Consider the following 22,814-nt stretch of genomic DNA (forward strand, 5'->3'; position numbering starts at 1 on the left):
ATCACTTGGCCTCCCTTATAAGTACCAGATGTCTAAGCAATAAATTAGAGAAACCAGGGCCCTTGTGGCATCAGTGTTTGTCCAGAGTGGATAGAGGGATTGCACCTAAACGTCACTAGTGGCGTGGACTGGATCTTCACTGACTCCAGTGGGAGAGAGGCCCAGGGCTCTGGTGGAGAGTCCTTGCAGAGACGTGTCTTTTCCCAACAGGTAAGTGCAAGAGATTGTGCTGCTCACTGCCTTCAGTGTTGTCCAGAGGCAGGCAGGTTTCCACAGGAAAAGGAAAACAGCTTTTTTTCAGATACATTTGCTAAGGCCCATTAGCCCTAGGTAAATGCAGCCTAAATATTTCTAAAAATCTGATAGAGAAACCTCTTTTTTTGGTTCTTAGTTCAGGATGTAGCTGATCCATTTTATTTGCAGTTTTCACAAAACTCAGCCTGACTCAGCAAGAATTTCAGCCCCTAAAGATAACATTTTAATTGACTATAATGGGGCCTAAAATGGGAAATATCTAGTTGCCAACAGTCATAATGAAAAGCGATTAAGTATTTTATTAAAGGAGGAACCTAAACCATGTGATGTAATCTCTGACCTTCTCACTCCTCTTTCCTTCCAGATTTTTCTTTGCTGATTCAGTATAACAGCAAGCTCAAGTGGGAAGAATTTGCTTTTTTTTTGTCGGGTTAGAAAAGGGACTAAGAATATGCTACCGCCACTATAATTTCATCTATTTTCATCACAAATAATTGTAACAGAGGCAAAGATGGATTTTTTTAATAAAAATATTTATTTCTTAAAATATAAATTAAATTATGCATCAAAAGTATAATAGTTAAATAAAAATATATAAATTAAACAAGAGACTTCATTTAAATATATTAAAAATTAAATATTCTTCATATTTGTCTAGAAGTTATTTGACCTTTTCTCTCACATTAAAATATACATAGAAAAATATTAAAATCATGCTTTGACCATTTTCAGTTTCTTAACATTTAAGCAATATGGAAGCATTTCTGATTAAATGCTTTGCTGGCAATTGCTTGCTTGTCCCGGCAGCAGTGTGGACCACATGTGGCGCAGTCAGCACAGAGTGTCCCCTTCTTCAGTTCAGTTCCAGGTCGTTCACGTACTCCTGGACCCATGGGCTCTCAGGATTGGCACAGACTTCACGGCCTTTCCTTGTGATGAACCTGTGAAGTGCAAAGGAAGAAATTTAGTATGGGTGACTGCTGCATGGAGGAAAGCCATGCCCCACTCCCGGCCTCCCACAGGAACAGTTGGATTTGGGGCATGGGACCCATCTCTGTCTTTCATTCAGGTAGCCACCAGCCAGCCTGCAAAGCTCTGGCTCTGGGGCAGGACTGATGTGGGCCTCGGTATGTGCTGCATCTATGGAGCATCACCTCACACCTCTTAGGCCACCTTTCTCCTATCCACCTGAGCTGCTTTCAAGTTCCTTTCTCCCTCCCTAGCCCTTTTTCTCCCACTGGGATCTCAGATGTCCATTGACATCTTTCCCCCTCCACCTCTGCAAACGTGAGGGAATATCATTGACCCAAAGGGACCTGCCGCGGCTGCCGAAGGGGACACTTACACAACGGCTGGCATGGAGCACATGCTGTTGGTCTCATAGTAGTCAGCCACGAAGCTGCGGGGCAGCTGCCGGGAGACGTAGGTGAAACAGCAGGAGGTTGGTGTGTCAGTGCCAGCTGCAAAGGACAAAGACAGTCATGAGCATCAGCAAGGGGCAAGGGGCTTGAGCAGGAATCTGGGACCTTATTCCCTGCAATTATGGGGAACAGAGAGGACATGGAAGAATAGAAAAGGCGATTTGATTCTTTTTCTTTTATTTTCACCCTGAGCTGTGGTTTTCCATGTCAGGAGATCCCCCACACCCAAGACCCTGGCGCACCTGCTAGAATGTGATCTGGCATGGAAAAAGACTCAAGGGTGGATGGGCTGGCAGAAAGTACCCATTGCCAGTTGTACAATCTCCCCTTTCCCTAGCACAACCATTCAGAGAGTTAGAGAAGAACCCAAACTCACCGGGAGCAGCAGTGGTCTGATAGCAGAAGACTGCAATGAGAACAGCAAGAACAGCTACAGAGATCTTCATGCTGGCTGTGAAGCGGTGTCAGGAGCAGAAGCAGGGCAGTGGAGCTTGCAAGCCTCCTTTCTGGCTGATGCTGAGACATTCTGCGACAGTCCAATTTATGGGGCGAGGAGAGCCAGGCAACGGCTTGCGTAGGTGCGGTGGAATTTCCCCCAGAGATTAGGGCAGTTCTAATGGTGAAATCTCGTGATGGAGTGAAGCAGCAACACCAACTCCGGAAGCGTAAAGCTCTCCCCTCGGTTCAATGCCTCTCCACTAACACAGGATATGAAACAATAAGTATCTATTTCTGCTTCTTTCATAAATGTCCCTTAGTAAGAAGTTCCCCTGTGGAGGTTCCTGTGTTTGTCAACAGGCCCAAATTACCCAACCTGAAAAAGCGTCTTGGAGGCAAGAGTGTGTCCTTCCAAGCGCAGAGCTGCACAAGCAATCTGAATAGCATAGTGTGGATGAGGCTGGCTTAGCAAGAAGGTGGCTGAGGTCTCTTCTGCCCAGGACATCTGCACAGCTGCTCAATCAGCACAAGACAGGAGCCATCACCAGTGGGCTCCATGACAGGCATGTGCTTCACATATAACAAGAGGACTCAGTGTATGTCTTGTAAAATGTGTTGGGCAGGAGACCAGGGACCCAGAAACTGAAAAACTTCTTTTCCCTTCTCAGCTAAAGAGATCCAAAATGGGGAGTTAACTGCTGGATGACATGCTTACCTCACTCTAGGTCCTATAAGGGATCCCTAAATGACATGTATAGATTAGAAGCTTAATTTTCAATGTCTACTACTTAAATGAGATAAGGTCTACCATTGCTGGGCATGGAGATGAAGAGAACTAAAATGGGGGTGGAAATTGCAGTAGATAGCGACCCTGAAGGTGAGGCAGAAGGAGTCCAGGAGTAGTGAGGAAAAATTGCCCAATTTTGAAGAACAGGAGCAGGTTAATTGAACTGAGGAACAAGGAGACACTACAGGCAAAAGCAGGATGGCAGGGAAGAAAAGAGTATCCAGTCTCAACAGAACAGAAAAAAATGTAATGACTATGAATAAAGAGGAATAACGATAGTATACAGGTGAAGGCCAGAAGTTAGAGCTTTGTGAGGAAATCACCAGTTTATGCATGGACTGCCATGGAGGTCTATCAGACTCCTCTCCATTGCTGGGGGAGGAAACTGAAGTCATGGAAAGGAACAAAGGTGACGAGGCAGCTTGAGGATGGGTGCTCTGGGGAAGGCTGGAAACTGTCCAGCCTGACAAGATGCCCCTAGAAAGACAGCTCTTCTCAACTGAGTGGTTCACCAGTTGGTCCCCTGGCTGTCTGTGACTGAGACTTCATCATGGATAGATGCTTTCAGATCAGGAAAAGAGGGATGAATGCTGGGTGTATTCTCCACACAAGAGGATAAAGGGTATCAGAGAAAAGAACATCATCAGGAAAAAGAAAACCAGAACGGAGAAGGTAACAACAAAGATTGATGTAAGTGACAGGTCAGGTAGGAAATACTGCTAAGACCTCTTAGGTATGGAGCTGAATGTTATGAGGAAAAGAAGTATTTTAACTATAACTCAAAGAAGTTGTGCATCGAATGGAGTAAGCAGGGTGCCCGGCACAAGACACAAGACATGGTGATGGAGATGAGGTGGGGAGCTTACACCTTACCATATGCTGTGTCATATGAAACCAAAGCAGATGAACAACAGGAACACAGGCAGAGGACTCAAGGTAGTACTACACATGAAGTGGGAATTGTGTCTATAGTAGAATCAATGCACATTGGGATACCATTGGGACAATCTAAGAAAAGAGCTCCTGAGGCAGCTGGGACTGTTTGACAGCCTTCAGGTCTGGATGGAAGTGGAGATGGATGTCTTGAATGAAAGCAAACTGAAGCTAGGAGCTGTGCCAGCACTGGACCCCACCCCAGTCCAGATACTGACTGGGGAACAAATGCCATTATTGGTGAGGAGCACTAAGGACGGATGTGACAGCTTATCAGCTTTCTTCAGACATTGCCTGAGCTAGCAAGAAATGTTGTCATTAGGCTTGATTTGGTGAGGACACTACTTAGAACTGTTCTTAGTTTGCTTGGATCATAGATCACTTTGGCCCAAGCCATCACGGGTCAATTGCAAGAAAATTAAATAGAAAGTGGATAAAAATAGCTTATAATTAGCTGTTTTGGGAATACCTGTGGAGAACACCAAAAATGCGGTATATCAACCAACACATTCACAGCAGGAGAAAGACTCTGAGAAGAGTCCCAAGGATAGCTCAGTTGGATTTGCCCAAGACACTGAGGCAGTTGACACCAAGACAAAGTTCCTCAGGTGGGACAAGGTTTGAGTGATGGCATGGAAAGGGGAGCCTGCCTCAGGGAAAGGGTCAAACCAGTAATGAAGGCTATGAGAGTGTAGGACTTCATCTATGAATACACTGAGGAGAAATAGTGTGAAGAAAAGAAGGGCCGTGAAGTCTATGCTTGACATAAGACGAAATTGGTTTAAGCCTTCTACAAGGGAACTGAGACTGGGAATCTGCAAGTTTGTAAACAACAGAACAGAGAATTCTGGGATGGAGATTAACGCAATAGAAAAGTAGTTTTAATTATTTTACTTGGGTGAAGAAGTCAGGCCTAGAAGTCTTGGGGTCCTTTCCAGACCTGTGTCCTTGGGGCCTGTTTCTGGATTTTTCAGGTTTTTCTATTTCATAATTTTCCGCTACTCAATGTTATCTTTGCAGATGCTGCATAAAGGTCTGCAGAAGGAGTATAAAGTAAAATAGAGCATCCCCCCTGCACTGCCATTGCTTCACACCCTGACCACAGAGCTGGGTGCTGACTCACAACAAGTGTTCCTATAAAAGTCTTCTGGCTATTAACATGGGGCAAGTTCCGTAAATGATATGGTGTTTTCCAAATCTCACTCTGATGTCACATGATCTGCACAGCCCCTCTGCCAGCTGCAGATCACAAAAGTGCAGATAGGGCAGACCCTGAGCAGCCATGGGTCTGGTGAGTCCCAGACTTGCACAGGAGGAAGATGGCTCACAAGAGAGGTCCCTGAGATTGCCCTACCTCAAGACGCTCCCTTGAGAGGAGGCACATGCAGGGACCCGAGGCTGTGCGAAGGACAGATCAAACCAATTAGCCACAAAATCTGCTACAAAACCAGTGTAGCACATGTGGCTGTGGCCAAGTTGAGCATCACCTCCTTCCCGCAAGGCCATGGCCACGATGATCCCTGTTCCAGCCTTCCCTTTGCAATCCTTCCGGGATGGTGAGACACCGAGTGGCACCCACACAGGCTCACTCATCCGTCCAGACCCCACTCCTCTCTGCACCTGACAGCACACTCACTCATGGATAGCCTGGGAAACAGTCTGCCTCTGCAAGCAGAGGGCCTGGCCTCACACCCAGCGAGGCGGAATCTGGAAGCGCTGCTAGATGAACAGCAACACTAAGTGCTGTTAGATGAACAACAGCTGGAGAAGAAATGAACTTTTTGGCTGCCTCATCTTAGTTTGCTCTTCTGCCTGTTTGCTCAGGGAATATAACTTGCAAATGTACGTAAGAGCGTGATTCCTCTGTAACTGAAACGTTTATACACTCGGGGATTTGCCAGTTACGGACATCTGGTCCTATCCTGCTCCCACGGCACTTCATGTGTGTAGGGTAGGCAGGGAAAATGTTATTTATGGTGTAAAAATGGTCTGATGAAAAACAGAGATTTCATTAAAGCAGAAGAACTGTTTGGAAAACTACATTGCTTTCTAAAATGCTTTCGAGAGAAAATTTTTTTTTCTATTGCAGGTATCTGAAAGCCTCCAAGTGTTTTTACCTTTGCTGTAAAATAGATGTCAAAATAGTTTGGACTGCTATTTTTTTTAATTAATTAAAAATACCTCTCATTTGGCTGAATTATTTTAGGATGGGATTAGCCTAGTTTAGGACCTGTTTCTGTGTCTGTATTACAGGGGTCAGGTTAGGGCTGAGACTTTGTCGCTGCTGAGTGCCAAAAAGTTAGGACGCTGGTAATCCAGCATTATATCATTTCAAGAGAGGTCTGACAAATGCTTTCAGCTTCCTAGATCTTTGCAGTCTTCAAACGGATGGAAAGCTGTGATGACGGTCATAATAGCAGTGCCCTGAGGCATTGCAATCTAAAAATATTTCCTTGCCCTTTCCCCTGCAGTCCAGTCATAATGACTGTATTTTTTTTTTTTGTGGTTCTTCCTTTTTTTATAAAGAAAGAACCTCTCTGTGGGGGAAGGTGAGAGGAATGGGTGTCTCAAATGAAGGATACCTAACCTATGAGGTGCTTTGAGGTGGGGAGATGGTCATGGAAGAGCCACCAGAATAGATTGGAATGCTGCTTACACCTGCAGGGAAAATTAGGCCAGTGCGAAAGGTGGTACAAAAGGAGGGTTCTCTCCTTGTCTCTGGCCAGTTTGAGGGCTGCATGTCCCTATGCTGAGGCTGGAGCCCAGCTCGTGGCTTGCCCTTGTGCCCACCACAGGCAGGCGGTGCTCAGGGTAGGCAGGATGGGCTAGGGCCTGGTGAAACAGTCCAGCTGATGTTCTGTCGCCAATTTGCATTAATTTGCATGGAGGAATATGTTAGAGCTTTTCCTGTTGGGCACTGAAAATAACAGGAGAAAGTGCTAATAAAAGCAAAAAATGCCCCAAATAAAATCCAGTCAGGGCAAAAATAGGGATTTTTTTTTTGCTTTGTCTGATGAAAGGGGAACCCTGGAAAAACTGCTGATATTGGCTGATCTAAGTTTCTATTTATGGCAGGTTTTACTGTTGAGAATCTTGGGATCCTCTCAGAAGGGGAAGTGCTTAGAAATGTCCTGGGTCCAGAAACTACTTCCAGTACATGATCAGCTCTTTGACTTCAACCAGCAACAGTCTCCATCCTGCCCTAATCGGAGCTCGGTAATGATGACTTGCTATAAGCTTGTTCGGAATACTTTATTTTCCTTCTACATAATTGACATTTCTGGAGAAATACTGGAGTTTTTAGGATGATGTCATGTCCCAGAACTGGCTCCAATGGGAGCCTTCCAATGCGAAGGACTAGAAACCATCTGTCTGGACTGCATAGGGGTTAGGGTAAGAGCACATCCATTACAAAAACTGTGCGTGAGCAAGCGCGGAACAATGTTGGCCGCGTTGCACAAGAGAGTAGATTCATGTTTCTCTAAAATCAGCTCACATCCCAGCAATTCGAGGCAGTGCTAGTCATCCAGAATTCTTTTACAGAATGTCGTTAGCAGCTGATAAGAAAATAGGTTTCATGAAAGCTTCTGTCTTCTCCCTGGAAGATATTTTCTGAAAAAATATTCCTCAGAAAATCACTATTTTCTGGTGCCTTATGCGTCGGTCTTTTTCCTGGTCTTTCTTTTGGTTTGTTTTTTGAAACCAACCAAACAAAGGAAAATTAAATGTTCGTCATTTCAAACTAAATTAAGTTGAAATAAAATGACTTTCTTTTTCCCACCACCTCTCTACCCGTGACAGGAAATAGAAATATAGAAACAGTGTTAAAAGGATTTCCACAAGAGGAACTGTGGAAGGGTTACAGAAGCGGCAGCGGGACGGTCCAGCCGTGCGTTTGGAGTGCTCCTGGTGGGAGCGCGGCCCATTTGCCAGATCTGTGGAACCAGGCACCCCTGGCCAGGGTTCCTCTGCTGTCCTATGAGTGGTGAAGATGATGGGCAAATCCAAAGTGACTTGCTGCTGCCTGGTGTTTGCTCACCTCTTCCTGGGTGACGAGTTTCCGCTGTTCTCTCATCAGAGGGACAAGCAGGGAGCGATGCCTCCCTGCAGGGTACCTGGGCTCATAACTGGTTTTGCTGCAGGTTATGCCATGGGTCTGGGGGCTTTTTGATTACCAGGGGGTTCCCAGGCTGGAAGTGGTAGACACACTCCAAAAATGAGGATCCAGGGCTGAGTGGTTGCTGAGGCTATGCCACAGCAGGGATGGATCACGAATTAGGTTTGAGGAGGCACCAGAGTCCCTGAGGCCATCTTTGGCCCCAGGATGTGCTTCATCTCCTGTCACATATTCTCCCTCATCTGTCCACCGTGTGCTGCCCTCTGCTTGCCTCCAGTGCACCCTCTGCTCCAGCTCTGGCACCATCAGGCAGTTTGGGACCCCAAAAATGCTGCTGAAACAATGTCCTGGAAAGGCTGATCACTCCCTGTATTTGATCCTCACTCAAGCCCAACAAAGGTCTAGGAAAGAAAGACACGATGTCCCTGGTGAGGCAGTAGTCTCTGCCCTCAGGACAGTCAGTATCCTTCAGACCTTTGGTGAGTCTACCACAAAGAGCAAGGAGACCAGAGTGAAAATTCAGAGCTGTGTGACTTTGAAAGTTAAAACTGATTGTCAGTGAACTCCCTGGGCCTTGTCTGCTCATCATAATCAAGCAAAGAGGAAAAGAAGAGAACCACAAATTGATTGCCTTTGGATTCGGAAATGCTCTTGCATCCCCATTCTTTGGGCTCGGGATTTGGGAACCAGAAGCTGCTCTCCACAAGACTTGGGTGAAGATGGCTGCTCACAGAGGAACAAGCCACCCTCAGGGGCAGCACGTGGCCTCCAGAGCTCTGAGTGCATGGAGGTGGACACGGAGGATGGCTTTTCTGGCAGGCTGAGCACCACGGCTCTCCCTGCGCCCTGCACTCAGGGCTAAGGCCACAGGTCTGAGTGACGAAGGCCGAGGCTGTCTCATGGGTTGAGGCTACTGTTCACCACCTGCCCTAGGTCTGTGATGCACATCAGGGTGCACAGCAGCACCAAGGACCTTACAGCTAGCACTGGGTTTGCCTTTAACTTGTTCCAGGGCCAGAAATAAGGCACTATCATGACCTCAGCTGGGGGATTGCTCTAATGTTTGGTTCTTGCACCTCCTGAAGCTCCTGTGTCAATCAGCCCTGGCTGGGCCCTGCTCCCTGCAGGAGTGTCTCTGGCCATGCCAGTCCCCCCGAGGCCGGCATGTGTAGGAAACGCCTGTGGAAGGTATGAGCCCTGCTCCGTGGCAAGGTGTGAACTTGACGCTAGTCGGAAGGGATGCAGAGCTGGTTATGGAAAAAGAAGAGGCAGCACACAGAGCTCAGATGTTTACTAGTGACAAGTTTTATTTTGGGCAGCTCAATGCACAGCTGTAAACCACTTCCCATGTGCAGAGGCTCTTTGTAGGTCAGGGTGCTCAGCTCTGTGTCTTTCTGAAGCGCAGGCTGCATCCTGCTCCATGCTGGGCCCAGGGCTGAGGACTCTGCACTCCCAGATGTGCCAGGGACCTTCAAAAGGGCCATTGTCTGCAGCGAGGCGCTGCCACCCCCGTGGCTCTGCCTGGCACCGGCATGGGGAGAGGGAAAGGCTCCGGGAGCTCCGTCACCCGCTCGGCAGCTGCTGTAACTTGCAGCCGCCTCCTGCAGTCTCTCGCATCCCTCTGTTCAGCATCAGTCCTGTCCCACAGGGACCCTCCTTTGCCCAGGCCCAGGGGTCACAGGTCTGGCGGGGAGGGTTTGGCAGTGGGACCTGAGAGCAGCTGGGCTTCATCAGGGGTTGTCCTTGCAACGCGGGAACGTAAGGAGAATGGCAATGAGCCCTGGGGCGCTCTGCTTCTGCTGCAGGAAAAACGGAAGCATCTCCCGAAGAAGCCACTCTGAAGCAGCTGCTTCCCACCTGGGAGCAAACTCACATCCCCTGGAGTGACAGGCATGGGACAGTATCCCTACACATGCTCAAAGGTCCTTCTGATGCTACTCCATGGAGTGAGTGGTATCCCCCAGGGGAGCAGACAAGCCATCAGGCATCACCACCGCCTGCGGGAAAAACAATCTGCAACCCCTCCATCCCCCCTCCCTGAGCAAACTACTCTGCATTGCTGTCCCCTCGAGGAATGCATTTTGTAACCTACTGTCACAGAATTGGGTTTTTTTTGACATACTTGAAGAAGTCCAAAAACTCAGTAACCCCTGTGCTAATCCTTGACGCCACCTTTCCTAGAAGAAGACTCAGTGCTGCTGTAACATCCTTCTATGCAATCTTCCTCTTTGAATAATTTAAGTCTTCTTTTTTACCCCTCCTCCGTACTCCAACAAATCTCGAGCCTCAGTCTGGGTGATGTTAAAGTGATAAAAGGCAGCTCTCTTCCAGGAATAACAAGGAAAGCTTTGGAGAGATTGGTTTACAGCTGCTTAAACTGCAGAAGCTTTCTGACAGCAGAGGGCTCTAGGGATTAGCAGACAGTGTACGGAGCTTGCAGACAGAAACCACCACAGAGCGGATGCTCTAAGCACTGAGGGCAGCTCGTGGACCAGCCTGGTAAAGCATGTAGGTCCCCTGGCACTTACAGCTGCTGAATCCAAGGCAGTGTCCTCAGAGAGGGGCTCAGTGCTGCACAGGCATGGCTTGATGTGGGAGAGATACCCACCTTCTCAGGGAGGTTCATAGAACACCTTGAGGAAAGGCTGGGGTTTTTGGAAGTGCTAATTGCCTTGTGCTGCTGGCACGAGCAAGTGACATCAGCGGCAACAGCTCTATTAGTAAGTGACTATTTTTTTCCTTCAGCTGGATATTTCAAGGGTTTCCAGGGATGAATTATTTGGGTCATTTTTCCATCACTCCTACCCAACACTCGCAGCTGCTCCAGACCGCAAGTGGGACTGGAACACGCAAACTACCCACCCTGTGGCTTGTTCATTGCAGACACCAGCCTGGAGAGCAGAAGTTACAAAGTTCCCATGAGCAAAGCTATCTCTGGTTTTTGCTAGCCACAATGCTGTTTTTCTGCAGCCACAACATCTCCCTGTTGGCCATGTAAAATGAGTGCAAAGCCGCAGTCTTTATTTGTCATTTCCCCATGTACATATTAATATGTGAGTTGAAAGTTAAGGGAACAGAAAGCTCACAGTTATGTTTTTTATATAACTTATTTCCGTAAAAAAAAAAATGCCATGGTTTGGCTTTTTCTACAGCATTTCACATGAAAGCTGGAACTACTTCTTATTCTGTGACATACCCCTTCCTGGAGCTGCTCAGACTTACTTAGGGAAAGCAGGACCTTGCCAGGGTGTGCCGTGAATTTGTCAAAATCCAACTCAAACCTTCTTTGACATCTGTGTGAGGCCTTACAGCTACTGCTGTGACTCTGCCTTTAGCCCTGACCAAAACACACTCTTAGCCGTGCTAGGCTTGCACCTGCCCCATGGTGTGGTGAGCTTGCACCTGCAGTGACGGTGCCTGCCGTAGCCTGTGGCACCGGCCCCCTAAATTTTAGCGCAGGATTGGAGCATGCAGGGAAGAAGGAGAGCAAAAGGGATCCAAGCCCTCCTCCCTGCAGGTGTAAGTGTGCAGTGGAGCAGATTATTACCTGTGTCAGGTCCCCAGATGTTCTTTCTGAGCAGAGTGCATATGAGAGGAGCTGATTCAGGCCCCAAGGAAGCTAAGCAGGGTATTTGTAACACTGGTGGTGAAAATGTGAGTTCTTGATGATGTGGGAACCTAGAAAGATGGAAAAAGGAAGGTGCCGGTGCTGTGAATCTGCTGAAGGGGAGCACCTTCCCTGCCCATAAGACACTGCCCAGAAAGCCTCACCATGGCCCAGGAGCCCACCCACAGGCCTGAGCCTCCTCTCTGCAGCAGAGCAGGAGCACCTAATCCTGTACCCTAACTGTACCCTCAGGTGCCCTTGATCATGGTCCTTCCATTAGGAATCTCTGAATTACCTGGTTTTCCTGCAGAGCTGCTGCCCTGCCCCACTGCCAGGGCCAAGGTCATGGCAGGTCCACCCCAAGCAGCGGCATTGCTCCTTCACTGCTCCAGCGCTGGAGACCTGAGACGTGAAACTGTCCTGTGCCAGGCAGGTCCTCTACCACTCATTTCTCACCTTTTATCCAGAAAATCCATTCTGTGCTCAAGGAAACTTTTAGAAGGAAAGGTTCAGATCTGCAAAATATTTCAGGTGCGGTACACTGTCTCTTCCAGTGAATCCCTTGTTCTCCTGAAGGGACCGAGATCTGTGACAGCAGAAGCTCCACCAGCACCATGAAGATAACCCTCAGTTATGGGTTATATCCCCTCAGTGTCAGGAGGTTCAGCTGCAGGCCAGTTGTTAGTGGTGTACTTCAGGAGTCAATACTGGAGCCAATACTGTTTAGTCTCTTCATCAATGACCTCTGTGATGGGACAGAGTGCACGTTCAGCAAGTTTAATGATGATACAAATTTGGGAGGAGTGACCGATACAGTAGATGGCTGTGCTGCTCTTCAGAGGGACCTCCGGAGGCTGGAGAAACGACTTGAGAGAAAACTCATGAAGTACGATAAAGAGAAATGCAAAATCCTGCACCTGGGGAGGAATGGTCCCTTGCATCATCACAAGCTGAGGACTAATCATCCCAAAAGCAGCTTTGCAGGAAAGGACCCATGGGGTCCTGGTGGATGGCAAGTTGAACATGGGCCAGCAATGCACCCTCGTGGCAGAGGCACCCGCAACATCCTGGGCTGCGTTAGGCAGAGCATTGCCAGCAGGTCGAGGGAGATGATCCTTCCCTTCTACTCAGCCTTGGTGAGGCTGCTTCTGGAGAGTCCACAGCACAAGACCAACTGGAATTTACTGGAGTAAGTCCAGCAAAGGGTCATAGAGATGATGAAGGCACTGGAGTATCTCTCATATGAGGAGAGACTGGGGGAACTGGGACTCTTTAGCCTGGGGAGGACTCAGGGGGGGTTGTATCAATGTATATAAACATCTGAAGGAAGGGTATAAAGAGGATGTGGCCAAGCACTTAGTGATAGTCAGGGCCCGGACAACAGGCAAGGGAGACAAATTAAAATACAGGAAATCCTGTTTAAGCATAAGAAAAAGCTTCTTTATAGTAAGGTGGATCAAATACTGGAATCAGTTGACCAGAGACATTGTGGAGTTCTTATTCAAAAACAGGACATGGTCTTGGGAAACCTGCTTTATCTGAGAAGTCAATAGAAATAGGGGTTTGGAATAGACAGTCTCCAATGGTGCCTTCCAGCTTCAGCAGCTCCTTGATTCTGGGTTAAGCCAGACATAGTGGGACTGGTAGAGGTCTAGTGCTTGAAACAGCACAGAGCCCACAGCCCAGCCACTGCTCAGCTCCATGTGCTGAAGTTTAGCAGACCTCTGATAACCACCCAGGACACAACAGCACGAGAGCACAGCCTGCTTGTCCTTTTTTTTTTTTTTTCCTCTTTTCTTTTTCCCTTTCTTTTTTCCCTTTCTGTTTTCCAGGATTGCATCATTATCATAAGCAAATGTTTTGTTTCTATATACAAACTCTCAGGGAAAATCCCTCGGGTAGTCTAGCTGAAGAGTTCTTTTATGTGGCCATGTCACTTAGCCCAGTTTGGTTTCCTTTTCATTTGATAAAATCAAACTAAGCTGCTGAGTCAGACTTGGCTGAATCCACATACTTGGCTCAAATATAAACCATATCCCTTTTTTTTTGCTTCTTCTTTTTTTTTTTTCTTCTTGCTGTTTCACTTATGTGACAGTTTCTGACATCATTTTGGAATTTCCGCCTGGGCTTCTCCCTGCTGATTCCAGGACTCCCTAATAAAAAGGGAAAAGCTGAATCCAGATACTCACATACTGCAGTGCAAGCTGTGTCTGCTGGAGCTACTCATCTTACTGTGATTGTCCTGGACTGAGAGGAAGATGAAGGTCTCTGTGGCCGTTTTTATTGCTCTTCTCATTGCTGCCTCTTGCTCTCAGACCTTCGCTGCCCCAGGTGAGTCCTGCCTCTTGCATTTATGAAGGAAGAACTGATTTGAGCCCTCTTTACTTTTTCTATACAGAGCTTCTCTGTCACTTACCTGGCAATGCTTCCGCCTTTTTTGCATTCTTCACTCTGCATTGAGATCAGCTACACTTAAAACCCCTAGAATAAGAAAATCATCCATCCACCCATCCATCCATCCCTCCATCTGCCCATCCGTCCATCCATAATCTATTCACCTGTCCAGCTGTCCGGAGCTCAGAGCCTTTATGCTTATTCCTGATTGAGTTTTAGGGACTTTAGTCTCCTGTCTTGGGGCTGGGGGAGATAGGAAATGAAGGTCTGAGCCATGAGCAAAAGGGACTCTCTCCCAGTATTTGCTTGCTGCTGCTGGCATTGGATCAGATGACCTGCAACATCCCTTTCGGCCCTAGTTATTCAGTAATTCCTCACTCCATTCTCTGCCAGCATTGCTTCTGGCCCGGAGCTCAGCATGCACTCACATTGCTTCTCCCTGGCACTTCCAGATGGACCTGACCTCCCAAACTGCTGCTACTCTTACACGTCCCGCAAGCTCCCGAGGAAACTCATCTCACGTCATTACAGCACCAGCAGCAATTGCTCCCTGCCCGCCGTTGTGTGAGTACCGACTCCGAGTCCCGGGGCAGACAGAAGGTGCTGGTGTGGGGACAGCTGCTTTGGGTATGCTTGTAGGAACGGCTGGCTGTGGTGCCCTGCGCTTTGCAGCATTGCCGTGGTTGAGGGGGTCTATAGGAACGGATTAAATGACATCTCATCTGCAAGCAGGGCATTAGACAACTCAAGGGAAGAGAGATTGCACAGGGACTCCCAGGGATGCTTGTGCAGGGATTTCCTAGGATGCTTGTGCTGGGGCTCCCTGGAGTGTACAGAGATTTGAGAAGGCACTGTGGGGAGAGAGGAAATCTCAGCCAGGTCCTGGTTTTAGCATCAACTCAGGCAACAGGGGAAAAGCTCCTGCTATGCTCTGGAGCAACTGGCTTTCTTGGGATCCAGGTCTAAGGAGAAATCCAACACCTCTCATTCATGCTCCACAGGTTTGTCACCAAGAAAGGCCTTGCAGTCTGTGCCAACCCCAGTGACTCCTGGGTTCAAAGTTATCTGCGAAACTCGAAGCAGAACTGAGAAGAGCAAGATCACAACCGTAGCTGCTGTCATGAATGAGTCACGTTATCCCAAGCTCCTACGATAGGGCAGGATGACGAGGTGGAAGGGGCAGTGTGAGCCCATGTCATCTGTATGCAGCTCCAAGGTGACTACAGGAAGGAGCCCATGGCCTGGGTATTGCTACGTGCCCTCTGCTGGCACAGGCCAGCCTGTACCGTGACCTACCACCACCCTGATGACCCCGCCTGCGGCCTGGGAGGGCCAATGCACCGCTACTGTTAGATTATTTAAAATTATTTAAGAAATTATCATATTGTATAGGCAGTGTTTTCTCCTGTGGATAGTGGTGTTATTTATGCAAGGGTGGCTCAGTTTCTTAGCACTTGATGATGGTGGAACTTGGTTCTTCATGTGTAAAATCAGGATTCTGGAGAATAAACAATTTGGAGGAAAAAAACCTGCTTTTTTCACCCTTTCTGTCTCTTTATACATGATTCACTGGGCACAGACACAGAGCCTGTTCACCCGATGTGGAATGTGACGATGTGAAATGGTTTGAGGGAAAGCCATAACATTTCCACATCCCAGAGACACAGATATCCTCAGACACCTCATGCCCTTGTACATACACACACAGCCCTGACATCCTCCACGTGAAGCACACATGCTCTTACATGTACATGGGCTTTATACACTCATGGATATGCTACCTACACGCCACCATGCACATCCCATGTGCTCACCTGCCTTGCGCTGCGCTCCTGGGCTGGTCCCCTACAAACCTAGGTGTGTAACAGGGACAGTGAAGAGACTCACGGCTGTAAGGAAAAAGGGGTACAATAACAACCATGAGGGCAAGCAACAGGCAAGGACTGCAAAATGCTGCTGCTTTGCTGGGATTTCCCTGGGACGTGACAGCTTCCTTGAGCATGTGAGCAGCCCACTCAAGCCAAGAGTGTTGTGCGGATGGAGCAGGGCCAATTCCCTGGCCAGAGAACCATTCTTGCCAGCTAAGAAAGTGATATTCACACCTTTGGCAGCCCCACAGCACCTCTTCCCTCCTACATATCTGTTCCTCCAAGATGTTGCTGCATCTGTGCCCAGCAGCCCCAAGGTTCAGTGGGGCCCAGCCAAACCAGGGAGCTGCAGCAGTGCTGCTTGGTGGGAAGAGCAAGATGCCTGGCTGGTTTTTTAACCACTGCAACGGGGCAATTATTCCTCACTTTCTCTGACAATAAAATGCATGGAAGAGTTTGGCTGTGCTGATGAGCTGAAACAGCCATGAGCAAACTGCCTTTCTCTTGACTCATTCCTGGGACACAGCTTTGCACGGGAACACAAATGGGACTGAGCAGGCGACAATTAAAACATAACACTGGGCAGGTCTCGTTGTCTGGCCAGTTTCCTTGTGTTTACACGAGCACTACTCTGCTTCTGTGCACTGAGAAGAAATATCCACAACAAAACCATTATCCAAGGACAAAGTCATCTTGCAGGCTTCCTGTCTGCGCAGCAGCCTCTCCACTCCAGATGGTATTTCTAAATCTTAATGAAAAAAGTGTTTCGTTTTCTCCTGTAGATACAGATGGAAAAAACAAGACTGGGAAATCACCTTGATTCTTTATAGTTCCATGACTTCTTTATAGTCTTGCACACAGTTTTGTGCTTTCCCAGTCTGGAATGCCAGCCGCAGGCACAGCTGGCAGGATGACCTACACCGGCTGTGGATTCCAAACTTGCAGCACTCTTCAGCTGGTGGCTCGGGGGACCTGAGGGGAACTGCTCGGGGTCTCCCTTCCCTTTGGCTAGTTAAACATAGGACATGCTGGTTCATACAGTCCGAAAGGGAGGGCCCATTTTCAAGGCTGAAGAACTGGAGGGACAGACATGCTTGCTCTTTGATTGAGTTACTAGTGGTCTTATTTAGCATTTCTAAATCCAGAGATTCAGATTTCTGCTCCTTGAATGTTTCTGGCACAACCTTCCCCATCACAGTATCTATCTTACCTGTGTGGACTCCTTCCCTTAGTTGTTAACATGGTAGCAGACTGTGGAAACCAAAGAGAAGATGTCCCAAATTAGCAACCGTGAGCTCATAGGAAGGACCTCATCACAGACAGCCTCTGTGCTGCATGCAGATACTAATCAACACCTTAGGGAATCTGAGTGCCTTTCTTATTAGGATCCATACAGACATTTGCACCGGTACCTTGCAGCCCTGTATCACGGGGGTCTCATGCATGAGCTCTGGCAAGCGTGCTGCTGTGCTGCTCCAAAATGCTGCCATCGTGTGCCTGGGACAACCCTGCAGTGCCAGGCACAGCTGCTCCCTGCTCTGCATCACTCAGTCCATAGCTCCAGGTTGTTCACGTACGCTTGAACCCAGAAGTTCTCAAAGCTGGCACAGACCTCACAGCCCTTTCTCATGAGAAATCTGCTGGGGACAAAAGCTCTTGTAAGGTGGGCAAGGTCCCCACAGTCCTGTGCCCACCAGGTCACGGGCAGCACCCTGGGCTCTGCTCAGCACCAGGCGACATCTCGAGGGCTTTTCCTTTCCTCAGGAAGAGCCTTTGGGAAATCCTTACGCTCTCACCAAGGCCCAGTGGCGTCCCACAGCCCCTGGCTGGCACAGGCCTGCTGGCACTGCTGCAAAACTTAATCTTCTTCGGTCAGCAACCCCCAGGCTTGGGCTTGCTCTCCTGGGGAAGGAAGAAAGTCTGCAGGGAGGCACATCCTGAGAAGGGTTTTGGTACAGCGCCGCAAAAGACAGGAGCAGAGAGTGGCTCCTGCACCATAGGGCAGCTGGACAGGAGCTGCTGGGCGCTGGCTGGCAGGCGAGGAGCCCAGGAAGCGGCGCTGCTTGAGTCACTGCAGATTGCACCTACCCACTGTTTCCTGACTCCCCTGAGAAGTAGGATTTGGTGTCATAGTGGAACTGCAGGAGGCCCAAATGGTCCCTGAGCAGGAGCTCCAAGCACTATGGGGGACACAGGACATTGCGGGTGGATGCCAAAGGAAGGTTGGAGGGGCCAGCAGGGCTGCTGTAGCCACTGTGGTGAAATCCTGGGATGCAGAGCTCTTCTCTGGACAGAAGAGCCTCAGGACTCTTCTCTGGACAGTCCCTGGCAGGGAGCCCAAGTATCCTTTGGAAATTCCCTTAATTCTGTCTGCGGTTTCAGTTTCCTTCCTAGAGCTCTTGGCAGAGCAGTCCAGCCAGTCTGGGTTTGGAGGGGCTCTGCTGTTTTCTGCCCCCGGCCTCCTCTCACCAAGCCAAGCGCTGCTGGGCCCTCCTCACGCCAGGGCAGGTCCCTCGCGTGGAGTCTGCGGCAGCCCAGCCTGGGGCTCGCTGTGCCCAGCTGCGCTGTCCCTCCGTGCTGCCCTGCAGGGACAGGGCTTGCACGGAGCAGGGGCCTCACTGATCTGGAAATGCAGTGGGAAACCCCAGCCTCACATGTCTCAGACACACGGCCAGCGCGGGTAAGGGGATCGACACAATGTCACGCAGATGTCACCTTCTTGCCATTCCTCAAATACCTCAAGTGAAGGGGTCATATACTGAGATATTAACTGGTAGTTTTCAGCTTTGTTCCCTAGACATTGTTTCATGCTGACATGAAGGACTAAAGGCTTCTGGTCATAAAACCTATACCCATGTCCTTCACCGAGCTCTGGCATGCCTGGGCCTCCTCCCTGGTGCGTGGGCTTCTCTTTCTTTCCTGTCCACTCCATGGCAGGAATCATCTGGGGAGATGACAGAGGATGCTGCAAACGTGGCATCGTGAGTGCACAGGGCCTTCTCATGACACTCAAAGCCTTCCCTGGGGTCTACAGGAGAGGCTGAGCATGCTGTCATTGGAAGGAGTGGGACAGGTGGGACCAGTCTGATTGGGGATGTTCTGCCTCGCAGCTGGGGCATCTTCCAACCCACAGCATCTTCTCTCTGCCTTGATGTGGGAGCAACTGCTGATCCACCATCACTCTTCCTGTCTCAGATCTAGCTGCTGGGGTGCCCTTCCTCCACCACATTGTCTTTCTCCCTTCTCTACCTCTTTCTTCTATTCCTGGGCTCCCAATTCCTTTCCTCTTTTCTCTTTGTGCCCCCTCCACACCTGCACTTCCCCGTCGCACAGGGTGGCCTGCACCCCTCCCACAGCGCTCAACTCCACTCTCCCTACAGCTTTGCTCCCCATCCCCTGGGACCCACCCATCCCAGGGACAGCCCCTTGGCTGACCCATCACTAAGGCTATGGGACCATCTCCAGGCCCCTGCGTCATTGGAAAATAGATCCCTTGATGCCTGCATGCCATGAAGGTGGGAGGCCTGCCAGGATGCCGAGATGCAGAGGGGTGCTTGGAGCTATCACACCAGCTCTTGGCATGGAGCGTGTGGACATCTTGGTGCTCCCTCTGCTGGCCACGCTGCCGGCCCACCCTGCTCTCCAGCAGAAAGCCCTGCAAGGTCAGTTTTGGGAGCCGGGGTCTGCCAGGGCTGCAAAGCAAAGGATCCTTGTTGCCCTGCAGCACGGCCATCCCTTCCCTGGACTCAGCACGCTCTTGCACTGGGCATTGAGAGCTTACCTGTGTCCTCATGCTCTGCAAAGGTTTAATTCACTACCCACAGGGACATCATCTGGTTTTAAATGTTTTGTTTTACTTGGAGAAATATGCAATTTATATGAAATATATATGATTTTTTTTCTTAAGCCAAATTCAGGTTTCCTTCCAAACACAACTGGAGGCAGATTGGAAAGAGGTAATTAATTGTTGCCCATATCTCACAGTAAAACACCAACAGAATGAACCCAAGCTGAACACAGTTTGCACCAGATCTCTGGAGGAGCCAGTGCTGGCCATGGCAGTGCTACCTGCCCCACTCCTAGGTCACCTTCCTTGGAGCTAACACCAGAGACTTTCCCATCTGTGCTCATTGTCCAGTGATTCCCAAAGTGTTTCTAGTCAGGCAGCCCCCAAAGAGCGTGGAGGTGATGCAGGAGAGAAGATTTTAAGGGCTAGGGAGGCTGAGGAATTTCTAGATGGAGAGCCAGGGTTCTTCCCTTGCCTCTCCCCAGGTGGCTGGTGTTCATCCTGTCTCACCCATCCCTTCAGTTCCACCTCCAGGATGTGCAGATGTTGGACTACATAGCAGAAGGGACCCTCCACATCTCAATCCCTACAAAGGACCATGTGTTTCCTGACCTCGTCTAGAGCTGGCGAGGAGGTGAGCAGCCCCTGATAGACATGGCACAGAGAGATGGTAATCTTTATTCTTTGGCACCAGCAAGAGACAACAGTTTGACAACAAGGCTGAACAGTGCGGTTCCAGAGTGAATATCTAGTAAATAGTCAGCGTAGCACTTCCTCTATTAAGGAGACAGACCTCACTGACAGCATCTATCACACATGGCTAAATTCAGCTGGCTGATCGGGATGTCAGTCTGACTTTACATAATAGCACTCGTACCTAACTTTAATAAGTCACTTTTCACAAATAGTTTTGAAGATAAGAGTTCCTCTCCTCTTCTAGCAGAGAATGCACAAAGAAGGGACAGAGTTTCACCACAGGTCCACACAACCAGGATGTCCCCAGCATTGCAGCTGTCCATAAGGGTGGCTAAATTGCGATGGAGAAACAATGCCTTTGCAAGACAAAAGGAACTTCAATGGCACTGAGGTGGCTTTTGGCCTTTGCGCTCAGCAGTAGCATTTCTAGGCCCAAGAGGTGATTTTGCTGGACGATCTTGTAGGACTTTCAGCAATGGACTTCTCTCAACTCCCAGCCCTCACTGAAGCTCCAGGAAGTTCACATATTCTTTCACCCACCTCGCATCAGGATTAGCACAGAGCTGCCGGTCCTTCCTGGTGACAAACCTGTAAAAAGAGGCAGGAAGGTGTTACAAACGAAGAGAGGGAAAGGCACATGATGAAGTGGCCTTCACGGCCTTGGATCACCTCTTGAGTGCCCCTAACCTCTTCAGCTATGGAGCTCAGCTCTACTGAGCGCAGCTCCTGAAGGGACCATCACTCCTTTCCACTCTCATTGCCAAAATCCTTTCATCAAGATCACAGGGGTCTGCTAAAACCCAGACAGCAGGAAGAGTTCCAGGTCCTTGGAAAAGGCCTTGTCCAACATGCTTGCCCTGGTCCGGTGTGCAGGTGAGCCTCAATGCAGTGTGGGGCTGGTAGGGTTTCTGGAGCCAGCATCTGTTGGCCTCCGCACTCCTCTGCAAATCTAGAAAATCTGACACACTATTTGCATTGGGCTCGTGCCACAAGGAGGTCCTGCTCAGAGGTACAGACACCCAGCATCAAAGGTTCTGCTGGCTGCTTTTCTTCCACTCCTATTCTAGCACCAGAATGGTCTTGTTTCTCAGCCAAGGAGAAGTGCTCATGTACTGTGCAGGACACTTGAGCTGGCTGCCCTCTTTCCTTATCCCAGACATGGTTCCCCACACTGCAATACTGATAGCATTCCTGGGACATGAAGCAGCTTTGGGGCAGAACCCCAAGGCTAGCAGAGCCTTTCACCCATAGCCCAGAGCAGGAGCCAGTACTTACACAACTGCTGGCTGTGGACACTTGCTGCTGGTGTAGAAATACTCCTTCACATGATTCTGGGGGAGCTTGCGTAAAGTGTAGCTGAAGCAACACACAGTGGTGTCAGCACCATCTGGAAGGAATAGAGATGGTAAGCATGTCTACCATGCATGGCAAGGAGAGAGTCAGCACATGCCCCATAAGAAAGCATGGGGAAAATCCCCTGAAATTAACTGTGGAGGTCTCTTCTCTTTCCAGAAGGAGTCTGTTTCACCAGAATGACAAGAAATTACACCTAAACTTAATTAAGCTCATCACTAGGGTATCTTGCTAACCTTTCTGTAACTCTACCCTCCTCACTTGCTATGGCAAAAATCCCATCAGTCATCCTGGGACCATTCCTAAAGCCAACCAAGAAAATCAGAGGAGATCAAAGCAAAAACTTTGATATTTACAAGGCAAAATTCAACATCTCCTTCCCAAGAGAAAGGGAAGTTAAAATAAAAAATAGATTGGAGAAAGGGAAGAATAGAATGGAAGTTAGAATAGGAAAGCAGGAAAAGCTATGTACTCAAGATTTCAACCTTTGCAGATGATTTTTCCAGTTCTGCTCCAAGATTACTGTCAATCGGAACAAAATCTACCCCGAAAAAGAAAGAGAAAAGTTGTACTCACATGGACCTGAAGAGGCTTGAGAAAAGAGGGCAGCAATGAGGAGGATAGAGAGAGATACTGAAGTAGGAGTCATTATGGGCAGGATGAGCTTCAAGAGCAGGTGCAGGATCAGAGTAGATTCCTTCTGCGTCTGATGCTAGGTGTCTGGACAGTTCTTGCTTTTTATAGGGATGTTAGCCTGCCCTGACGGTTAGATATCAAGGAAAGTCCTTGGTTTTTCCAATGTGTCACGTAGCTGATGTCATGGCACCTTTGCCTCAGATACACTGAAAAAAAGGAAGCCACAGGTCTAGGAAATACCAGAATAGACCCTGTGAGCAGTGAGATAAGTCTGAACAAATCAGCAAGCAACTCAGGGCTATACTGACCAAGACAGGATGTGGGACAGCCCTCGTGCAGCAGGTCCATAGTTATGTTCACCAGCATGACAGCAACCCTAAAGAGATTCAGCACTGGCAAGTTGGAGCCAAGAGGACCCCAACTCAATCTCTTTTCCAAGGCCCTGGGACACAAGCACTCAACTTTGTGACAATATGGCCCACAGCTTCTAGCGTCTCTTGGAGGATGAATATGTCTTGGGGA

General features: G+C 48.9%; 3 protein-coding genes across 3 annotated transcripts; 1 reads left to right on the forward strand and 2 right to left on the reverse strand.

The window, feature by feature from the left end:
• Window positions 1-1,100: 1,100 nt before the first annotated feature.
• Window positions 1,101-2,471, reverse strand: LOC104579424 (C-C motif chemokine 4 homolog). Its single transcript, XM_010226954.2, has 3 exons — window positions 2,053-2,471; window positions 1,601-1,715; window positions 1,101-1,196 (listed from the first exon to the last, which is right to left on the reverse strand). The coding sequence occupies exons 1-3, from the start codon at window positions 2,120-2,122 to the stop codon at window positions 1,109-1,111; spliced, it is 273 nt and encodes a 90-aa protein (XP_010225256.1). The 5' UTR covers window positions 2,123-2,471; the 3' UTR covers window positions 1,101-1,108.
• An 11,239-nt stretch (window positions 2,472-13,710) lies between these two features.
• On the forward strand, window positions 13,711-15,094 carry LOC104579394 (C-C motif chemokine 3-like). Its single transcript, XM_010226930.2, has 3 exons — window positions 13,711-13,889; window positions 14,405-14,516; window positions 14,954-15,094. Exons 1-3 carry the CDS (start codon window positions 13,817-13,819, stop codon window positions 15,039-15,041), a joined length of 273 nt encoding a protein of 90 aa, XP_010225232.1. The 5' UTR covers window positions 13,711-13,816; the 3' UTR covers window positions 15,042-15,094.
• Window positions 15,095-20,669: 5,575 nt separating this feature from the next.
• On the reverse strand, window positions 20,670-22,305 carry LOC104573836 (C-C motif chemokine 5). The gene is made up of 3 exons (XM_010221053.2): window positions 22,233-22,305; window positions 21,579-21,690; window positions 20,670-20,891 (listed from the first exon to the last, which is right to left on the reverse strand). The coding sequence occupies exons 1-3, from the start codon at window positions 22,303-22,305 to the stop codon at window positions 20,804-20,806; spliced, it is 273 nt and encodes a 90-aa protein (XP_010219355.2). The 3' UTR covers window positions 20,670-20,803.
• Between the last annotated feature and the right edge of the window lie 509 nt (window positions 22,306-22,814).

Source organism: Tinamus guttatus, unplaced genomic scaffold, assembly GCF_059628265.1.
Source record: "Tinamus guttatus ecotype Peru unplaced genomic scaffold, ASM5962826v1 Tinamus_guttatus_pri_ptg000356l, whole genome shotgun sequence".
In the NCBI taxonomy this organism is placed as follows: domain Eukaryota; kingdom Metazoa; phylum Chordata; class Aves; order Tinamiformes; family Tinamidae; genus Tinamus; species Tinamus guttatus.

Coding starts and splice junctions, on each gene's coding strand:
- LOC104579424 (XM_010226954.2), bottom strand. CDS start 2,122: ATGAAGATCTCTGTAGCTGTTCTTGCTGTTCTCATTGCAGTCTTCTGC. Junction 1,716..2,052: donor TCAGACCACTGCTGCTCCCG/GTGAGTTTGGGT, acceptor TGTCCTTTGCAG/CTGGCACTGACACACCAACC. Junction 1,197..1,600: donor TGCTCCATGCCAGCCGTTGT/GTAAGTGTCCCC, acceptor TGCACTTCACAG/GTTCATCACAAGGAAAGGCC.
- LOC104579394 (XM_010226930.2), top strand. CDS start 13,817: ATGAAGGTCTCTGTGGCCGTTTTTATTGCTCTTCTCATTGCTGCCTCT. Junction 13,890..14,404: donor TCAGACCTTCGCTGCCCCAG/GTGAGTCCTGCC, acceptor TGGCACTTCCAG/ATGGACCTGACCTCCCAAAC. Junction 14,517..14,953: donor TGCTCCCTGCCCGCCGTTGT/GTGAGTACCGAC, acceptor CATGCTCCACAG/GTTTGTCACCAAGAAAGGCC.
- LOC104573836 (XM_010221053.2), bottom strand. CDS start 22,305: ATGACTCCTACTTCAGTATCTCTCTCTATCCTCCTCATTGCTGCCCTC. Junction 21,691..22,232: donor TCAAGCCTCTTCAGGTCCAT/GTGAGTACAACT, acceptor TATTCCTTCCAG/ATGGTGCTGACACCACTGTG. Junction 20,892..21,578: donor TGTCCACAGCCAGCAGTTGT/GTAAGTACTGGC, acceptor CTCTTTTTACAG/GTTTGTCACCAGGAAGGACC.